This window comes from Otolemur garnettii, unplaced genomic scaffold, assembly GCF_000181295.1.
Source record: "Otolemur garnettii isolate 467f Iridium unplaced genomic scaffold, OtoGar3 scaffold00072, whole genome shotgun sequence".
Taxonomy (NCBI): Eukaryota; Metazoa; Chordata; class Mammalia; order Primates; family Galagidae; genus Otolemur; species Otolemur garnettii.
This window is the reverse complement of record NW_003852467.1, coordinates 391,420-401,034: the sequence shown is the minus strand read 5'-3', so window position 1 is coordinate 401,034 and position 9,615 is coordinate 391,420. Positions and strand designations below refer to the sequence as shown.

The following is a 9,615-nucleotide window of genomic DNA, read 5'->3' as shown; positions in this document are numbered from 1 at the left end:
CAAGTGAATCTTTCTAAGAGTAGAATGTGAACGTTTTAAAATAATAACTGAGAAAATGACATGAAGGCTGTGTTGACCAGTTTGATGGAAGTATTTCGGATTGCATGTGAAAACCCCACACTGTACCCCAGAAGTGCATTAATGTACATAGTTACCATTCAATAAAAAAAAGAAATAAACTGTTTCTATGCATAAATTTAAGACATCCTTCTTTAATGTGCAATGCAGCTTTTCTCTTCATCCTATCACATACACATACAAGCTGTGACCCGCTAAATAACTTGAGTCTCTACAGTATTAGTTTGGGTCACCTCTTTAGAGAGTATGAAAGAAACCAAGAACTCTATCACAATACAATGAGGGCTTGAGTATATTATATAATCAAAAAGCTACACTGGTAATAATATTTAATATTAACACTTATAGAATGATTGAATGAGTGACATGTGCCTAAAAAGAAAGTTTATTACTTGTCACTAATATATTTTGTACATGTATATATACACATACACAATAATATACAAGTATAAATTCATATGTTACTATACTCATATTTATTATATATTATTTAGTAATATATATATATACTATGTTCCATTTATTATCATTACTGTTAACGTGTGTTCCTATTTCCTTTATAGCAGTGGTTCTCAATCTTCCTAATGCTGTGGCCCTTTAATACAATTCCTGTGGGTCACGACCCCCAGGTTGAGAACCACTGCTTTATGATATATAACAGTATTTTTCTCATATATTAACTGTTTGAGTTGTTTCCTAACACAGGGTGTCTATAAAGTTCATGTGCAATTTCAAATAGCACATGAACTTTCTGGCAACCCTGTATTACAATTAAGTGCATATTTAGTGCTCAATAAAGTTTGTTAAGTGAACAAAGAAATAAGTAGACTAAAATTCCTTGCTTGAATATATTAAAGAAGAGTCCATATTCTTAATTTTGTAGTGTAAATTGTATCTACAACATATTCCGTTTATTTTTCCTTAGATAACACTCTTCTCTAAATGTAGAGGTAAAAAGTATGTGAAAACACCACTTTTTAAATGAGGAACCTTCACAATATGTAAACTATATCGTGAACATCATCCTGTGTATAATTTATGAAAAATAATGGTGTTAATGATACAGCATGTATGTATAGTCTTTGTAAGATTAAAACATAAACACCAATTTTAGCAATATAATAATTAGTAGTTATTTCTAATTTTACACATTATGTCAGTTAATAACTAATTCTATATCACGGTATTACTTGGCAACCAATGACTGACAAAGACACATGTTAAAATATAATTTTTTTAAAAAAGCATAGATTTTAAAAAATTATCATTAAATGGAAATAGTAAAAAGTTTTCATTTAAATTCTGTACCTAGTAGCAGAACTTCATGATTTACTGTGAGGGCCATTAGTGAAAATAATCTATTATAATGATCATTTTGAAGTTTACCTGAAAGTATGTGGTTTGGCATCAATAATTGCTTCTCTATGTGCTGGAAACACAGTCAAATCATGCCAAACCTTAGGATCTTGTTTTGCAACTTGGGGGAAAGAGGAAAATGCTTCAGGCCTATTGACTGGTCCTAGCATCTGCCAGGACCCAACAGTGACAGAATCATGCAGAGAAAGGAACAGAGAGGGGCAATGCTGTGAGCATTAACTATCAGGGTTATATTCATGTGTGTGAGAGGGGTGAAACAGAAGTGGGAGCTGGAGGTTGGTAGTGGGCAAGGACTCAGGGAGGAAGGAAAAGAACAGGTCTCTTGGGATCCTGGAAACATATAATCACTGTTAAGTTAAAAACCATATTACTGAAAACTATTACCAAAACTGATTACTAAAATGGCCAGAAATAAAACATAACCAACTTATTTAGAATACACTGATAATGAGCATGACTCTAGCATATATATTTTCAAAAATTTCTATTAAGAAAATATTTTTTATTGATAAATTAAAATTCAGGAGGAATTATATAGAATGGAAAATTATGTATTTAAATTTTAGGAATTTGAATCCTTACTAATAGTTTAAATGATACCTACTCCACTAGTGTCCCAAAATCAGAGTTGGAAAATAATCTAAGAGCAGTAGAATTCACAGCATTCTGAATATACTTACAGGTGATGGTCTTCCAGAATCCATGACAAAATTTTCAGGATTGTCATTTGTTTCTTTCAATTCCAGTGTTTCATGTGTGGGATTCACCAAAGGAATGATCTGAGAAACATATCTGGGAGAAAAAATAAAGTTTGTCAAGTTAGTGGTATTCACAAATGTGTTCAATGAGAATTCCATAAATTTGATGACCATCATGATTGACATCTGTTGCTCTAAAAGATATGTTGAAGTCTAAACTTTCAGTAGCTCCGAAGTGATATTATCTGAAGAAAGTGTCACTGCACATATAATTACTTAAGATGAGGTCTTACTGGAATCAGGTGAGACCTTCATCCAATATGACTGGAATCGTTATAAGACCACGTGCAGACACAACAAGAAGCTGTCTTAGGACTAAGGAAGTAGAGATTGAAGTGAGAGAGCTACAAGTAAAAGAAAGCCAATGCTTGCTGGCAAGCACCAGAAGCTAAAAGAGGCAGGAAGGAATCTTCCCTTACAGGTTTCAGAGGGAACATGATTCTGCTGGCACCTTGATTTTGGACATCTAGCCTTCAGAACTTAAATAGTAAACTTATTTTGTCTCAAGTGACCCACTTTATTCTGTTCACTATAATATTGTGAATTTAATAATAACAATAAACATGTACAAATTAATGACAAATTGCTAAATTAAACAATCCTTGATTTTCTATTTTATTTTTGAGACAAAATATTATTCTATATTGGATATTAGAATATATTCCAATTTAAGAGACATGTTTACTAATTGTTTTATAACAACCAAATCTATCCCCAAAAGTTAACATAGTCTAAAAGTAATAACAGATCCATTAATTCACAAAGTTTTCATCCATAACATTAACAAGATCCAGATTGATGAGTAAATGACAAAAAAATGTGGCTGCTGTTTATGCTCAAAGCAAAAAGTAATCAAAAGGGTTCTTAATTGTCAATCAATCATCATTTCTAATGGGTTTGATGCTACAACCTCCAAATTGTCATCTTCTTTCTGTAATGTATCCTCTTTCTGTAACGTTGAGGTATGACATTGTAATACAATAATTTTATCTACTTACCATTTTTCTTATTGCTCACTTTATTGTCTCAAGTTTACAATCCAAAATAATTAAGATTAAAATATTTAGGTATCAAGTCTGTAATCAAAACAATTAAATCATTGCTACACATATATTATTAATTTTCACAATGTAATGGCCCTGTTACAGAGGACAATTACTAGAGTGTGCTGAACAGAATTCAGTTTATTGATACAAATTGTGTAATTCAAATAAAGAATTGTTTTCTTTAGTATTAATACAAAATATATATACACAGTGATCCACCTTACAGTAAAGAGAATATTATATATCAGTTTTATAATTCTAGATAATAGACTAAACAACACTGTGCAATAATGAATTTGTTTTTTCACCAAGGACACATGAAAAAAGAAATTGAGGAAAATAACCTAAATTTCATTAACTGTAATGAATAAAATGCATTAAAAATCACGACAGACTTCCTAGACGTCCTGTCATTTTTCAGTAAGCATCTGCTTTGTATATTATGCAAAACGCCAATTTCCCAAGTTTTCTCATAGGCAATACCATAGAAAAATATGAATAAAATATTTTTATACTAGATTTCTATGCTATTGTTAATTTAAAACTGTCCATATATCTTGAGAAGCAAATTTGATGCACGTATCTGATGAAAAACTCTGTGAGTTTTAGCTACATTTAATGATTTATATTTCAATTGAGAACCCCAAGATTTCAACTCTTTTTTTAAACTAAATTGGTTCAAACACAGCTTGTGATTAATTGAAATTGCAAAGCATTTATGTCTGACACCCTTGCAATTGTTTAGATAATCAAGTTGCAAGTACATTCCTTAAATTTAGTTATTAATAAATGATGCATAAAATATATTAATATGTAGGTGACCCATTTTCCTGTTTATATTTACAGGGTTGAACATGTGGCTCATACAATTGCTATAAAAATTTTAAATGGGAGTAAAGGGAAATTGCTTGTGATTCACTAAATTCAGTTTATTATCTCTATAAAATGTTATGTTCATCTATGAAATTGAATTCAAATATAATCAGCATTTAAATTTCATGCAGGAAGGTTAGATTATTTTATGTGATGAGGCACTAACTCCATTTATCCTTATTTTCAGCAAATATGTTTTTTTAACATCTGTGATTTGGCATACTGCTTTTTAAATAGTCTCTGTGTCTCTGTCTGTCTTTCACTTTCCCAGTGTTGATTAAGCAATGAAACTCATTTGCCATATAGAAGTAAAATCAAAATCGTTCCCACATGGCAAGAGAGCAAAAACTGAGAAAATTAAAGACATTTTCTTAGCTCTTAAGATGCTAATTTTTGACAGGCTCTTCAGTATTCAAATCCTAAGGAGTCAAAACACAGTATTTTCAAGACAAACTTGCGTTAGGTAATATATGAGTATATTATTGGCATTTCTCTGTGTGGGGTCTTTGATCTTGGGGTTCAAAGAATGGATCCATGAACCATGCGAGTAAGCTAACAGGCATAGTTTATTGATACGTAAAGAAATAGATAAGGAAAAGAGGGGGAACAGAACCTCTGGCAACAGGGGGGATCCCAAGTGGGTAGCCCATGTGGGCCTTCTGTCTAGGGCAGTGATTTTCAAGTTGTGTGCCGCAGTGTGCCCTGAGAGGATCTTGGGTGCACCTCGAAAATTTTTAACAATCATTAATAAAAATTTTTGAATGAAGTTAAAGGCACAGTAAGTATGCTTTTTTTTTTTTTTTTTACTCTCTCTCTCTCTTTTTTTAATCAATGTAAGTGTGCAGTGGAAGTTCAACCATGGGTTCAAGTGTGCCGTGAGATAAAAAAGTTGAAAAACACTGGTCTAAGGGTTTATGTACTGCATTTTCTATCCTGTAGACAAGGTCTTTTGAGAATGTATGTCTAGAAAATGTCACAATTGGCCAGAGGCCTGTAGGGAGAAAATAATCCTAAAATTAGGAAAGGAATTGGGTCCTTGCAGTCCTTGCCCTATGGTACTACTTCCCTACTCAAGGAGGTCCCCCCCCAGATGACATAACAATAAGGCTGCTTTTTTTCATGACTTTACTTGAGTCCAGAGAATGAGGCCTGGAAATGGTCTGTTTGTGCAGAGATATGAGAGTCTATGATGAGACTGATCTCTGCGCTCACCCAGGCCTAGAAAAGGAGGTCCTTGTCCAGCCCTGAACCGGGAAACCCTGTATCATTATCTTACATATTCTTACTATTAGAACTTTTGCTTTCATCTCCACTCACAAAGTTTCTTGGTACTTTATCTTCCATAGAAATTGAAATAAATATATAATAATTAAAAGAGTAATTAACAATTTCAAATATAATTTGCAGAAAATACATAATAATTTCCCAAAGTGGTAAGCAGAAGGAGACCCTTCTCCTGTTAGACTCCACTAGTCATTTTCCTTTGCTTGCTGAGCTTTCCCTCCCAAGATTCTGTTTATATCTGCTTGGCCTTCCCTACCCTGCTTTTACCTTAGATGTACATAAAAGAAAAACTTTTTTTTCTGTTTTATTTTGTGACCCTTGTAGATTTCTGAGATGGGAGCATTCTCACTACTGCAATGATCCCTTTCTCTCCATTTGAATAAAAGTCTCTCTCTCTTTTTTTTTTTTTTTTTTTTTTTGCAATTTGGCCAGGGATGGGTTTGAACCAGCCACCCTTGGTAATGGGGCCAGTGCCCTACTCATTGAGCCACAAGTGTGGCCCCCAAAGCCTCTTTGTTAAATAAGTCCTGATTTGTTTTACTTTGACAAGTTTTCCACAGGGTAGTTTACATATAGAAACTTCTATGCAATTCAATTTCAATTACTAGAAATATATTTAAAATGAGAAATACATTTGGTAAATAAATACATTTATTTCTCATTTTTTTTTTTTTTGAGACAGAGCCTCAAGCTGTCCCCCTGGGTAGAGTGCCGTGGCATTACAGCTCACAGCAACCTCCAACTCCTGGGCTCAAGCGAGTCTCCTGCCTCCGCCTCCCAAGTAGCTGGGACCACAGGCGCCCGCCACAATGCCCGGCTATTTTTTGGTTGCAGCAGTCATTGTTGTTTGGCGGGTCCGGGCTGTATTTCTCATTTTAAAAACTTTAAATGCATTATAAAAATACTGTTATAGAATTTTTTTCTTGCATAAAATTATTTTATCTACTAGTGGAACTTACTTTCCAAGGTCACACTTTAATTCTGGCAATATGGTTGGTTTTGGTACATCAACAGTTAATTTGAGTAAATACCAGAATTCTTCATCTGCTTCAGGTTGAAAAATAATACTGTTGGAGAGAAAAATAAAAAATCTTGTCATTAGTATTAATTTATATAATAAATTGGCTGAAAAAATATATCTCAGATTGACATAAATAATTGATTTCAACAATTCGACAGCTCTCTGTGACACGTTCTCTTATTAAAGATAGATTTTCTTTTTAAAGATAGATTTTTAAAGTTTTCATTTTTGCATGAGAAAAATCACTTCGTTACTCAAGAAAACAGTGTTGTTGTCATTAATATCCTTAGAGAAAATGCTTGCTTAACCAATGAGAAATGTTTAAACATGAGTATTTTAAATGTCTAGTAGGAAAAGTCCTGCTTTTTAATTGAGATTAAGCCAAATTTAGTTTGTTGAGTTGAAGGCATGTGTTTTCAATGTGAAGGCTATTAAGCGGCATGCAGTTCTGGTGAGCTTTCTTTATAATTAGGATGTTTTCAGCTTTGAGGAGGACAGAGGTTGTGGTAGTCTAAAAGTATAACTAGGCTTGTATCTTAACTCTGTTATCTTTTATTTGTGCAGTATTGAGCAAGTTGCTTAATTTGGGGGCCTTCCAATTCCTCATTTATAAAATAGGAGAAACTAGTCCTACCTCTTACAGTTGCTGTGAGAATTTTATGTGTTCATTCATGTAAAATCCATGCCCCAATGATAACAAAGTAGGCAGTCAAGTATTAACTGAGGTTATGATTTTTAATGTATGCTGATAAGGAATATTGAAGATTCAGTCTGTGCTTACAAAGCCTGCACAGTTACATTGGGGTCAGGAGACCAGCCCACATTTCTAATGATAATCTATCCAAATGATGTCTTTTATAACATGCTATGTTCTTATTTTCATGCTTCACATTATAATATGTTTATTCTTTAAAATTTCATGGATATATTCATTTATTCAACTATTCATTAAAATAACAATTACTTGGTTTCTATTATAGGATACTGTGCTAGAAGCAGGAATAAGAGTAATTCTAAAAGACATCCTGCTAAGTGAAATAAGCCAGGCACAGAAAGTCAAATACCACATGACCTCACTTATATGTGGAATCTAAAAATGATAAACTCAGAAGCAGAAAGAAGAATGATGGTTTATCAGGGACTAGAAGAGGTGGTGGAAGAAAGTGGCAGAGACTGTGGGAGGTTGGCCAATGGATACAAAATTTTAGTTAGTGGAGGAGTAAATTTAAGAAATTTATCTCAGGACATGGTTTCTATAGTTAACAATCATGTATTGTAAATTGAACATCTCTAAGAGAGTTTTAAGTGTTCTCACCACAATAACTAATAAGTACATGAGATAAAACATATATTAATTTTATTTAGCTATTCTGCAAGGTATAGATTTAAAAACATCATGTTACATATGATAAATCGAAGATACAATTTTATTTGTCTGTTAAAATAAATTACTTAATCAAAAGAGAAAGATCCTAACTCTGAAATAGCATATAAATTAGCAAAGGGCCTTTGCACAGAGTATAATAATGGAATGCATTGTACATGCAAATACCAAGTCAATTATTGTCTCTAAAAGTGTAATAAATAAATTGACTGTTACTTTGGATATGAAGTAGATTATTTTAATAAGTTAGTGAGTTAATTACAAACACAGAGGCTATGTTTTCACATGGGCATGTATATGAACACATAACACAAAAAAGGTTTTCACAGTGATTATATAGGAACACTTGTCATTACCCTGTTAATATTTATGTGTGTGTGTTTTTCCAAGATAGTATAACATCTTTAATTTTCTCTATGTCCTTCAAGTGAATAATTTGCATCTAACTGAGAATCAAAACCACATAAATTAATTTTCATTGAGGAAACTGGAAGCTTAATCTTTAGTCTCAAGCTTCTCACTGGAAGCTTAATCCCTAGTCTCTCTGATCGTTTTTATTTGGTTTGGGTGTTGTACCCCTAATGATTTGGTTAGTCACAAGTAAAGTAAAAGAGAAGGTTCAAGGGAGAAATTTAGAAATTATTTAATCTGATATAAAAATGAATGTTTTTGCATTGCATCAAACAAAAGCTAACTCTAAATTGGTATATTGTATAAGGGAATAGTATTTTAAAAAGCTAAAACATTGAGAAACTGCAATTTTAATTATTATAGCAAAAGACAAAAATAATTTTAAAACCTTAATTTCTAAAGATCAACAATAAAAATTAATGCCACTCCCAAATCATACCTTTCATTTTTATAGCCTGTGGTTGCCGGAGAATATCTTATGACATAACTAGTACATTCGAGTGGATTCAGTGTAACTTTCTGGTATCCACTAAGTTCTTCACATGTAAATTGTGGCTCTAAGTGCATGACTTCATTTTTCGGATTGGTCAGTGGTATTTCAAGGCAAATGGTGTTCTAGAATTATAGAACAAATACATAATCAGCTTTTAGTGTCAGCATTGAGTCACTGTCCTATAGAAGAAAATATAAAGAAAATTATAATATAGTATAAGGCCAATTGTTTTATTTTTCCTTGATCCACTATTAAATATATATCTCCAGCTTTTATTCCCTTATATATTTCACTTGATTAGTCTTGGTAAATGAGAATTTATTTTTTCGACAGCAAATACTGCACAGAGATCCATGTAACCAAATGGAATGAAAACTATTAGTAAATTACATTTAAAATACGTTTTTAATGTAAGTACCATTCTTACTATTTTTGGGTGCTTATTAAAAGCGATGGTAGCCAAACTTTATCACACATAAAAGTTACCTAATAATTTGCTAAAATACAACTTCTTGCCTACCCTCTCTTGCTGTACAAGAGATTCTAATTTGACAGATATTGGATGGGGTCTGAATTTTATATTTCTTGAAGGTTCCCACATGATACTGATGATGATCTAGAAAATATACCTTAAGTAGAACTTGTACATTAGCAGTAAGTAGTGGAGATAGCCTCAATTAAGAAGTCAAATTAAGAAATCTACCTTTCTGTTTAGATTTCTGCCTTCTGTTCTTGTTTTTTTGTTTTTGTTTTTGTTTAGTTTTGCCCTGCTACCCTGGTTACATACATTTAGTCCTGGAAGGCACTCTTCCAAGTTCCAAAACACTTCCTGATTCTCATCCTGACTCAACCTGATTAATAACTTTTGTTTCATCCCATTATAACCAGAA

At 32.5% G+C, this 9,615-nt stretch overlaps 1 protein-coding gene across 1 annotated transcript in view; it reads right to left on the bottom strand.

Annotated features, from left to right (window-relative positions):
- The window catches only part of CFAP47 (cilia and flagella associated protein 47), a 296,774-nt gene that overhangs the window by 61,467 nt on the left and 225,692 nt on the right, over nucleotides 1–9,615 (bottom strand). The window contains exons 52-54 of the mRNA XM_012807582.2: nucleotides 8,672–8,847; nucleotides 6,376–6,483; nucleotides 2,136–2,247 (exon numbers count right to left, since the gene is read on the bottom strand). Coding sequence (XP_012663036.2) covers nucleotides 2,136–2,247; nucleotides 6,376–6,483; nucleotides 8,672–8,847 — 396 coding nt within the window. The remainder of the gene's footprint in view (nucleotides 1–2,135; nucleotides 2,248–6,375; nucleotides 6,484–8,671; nucleotides 8,848–9,615) is intronic.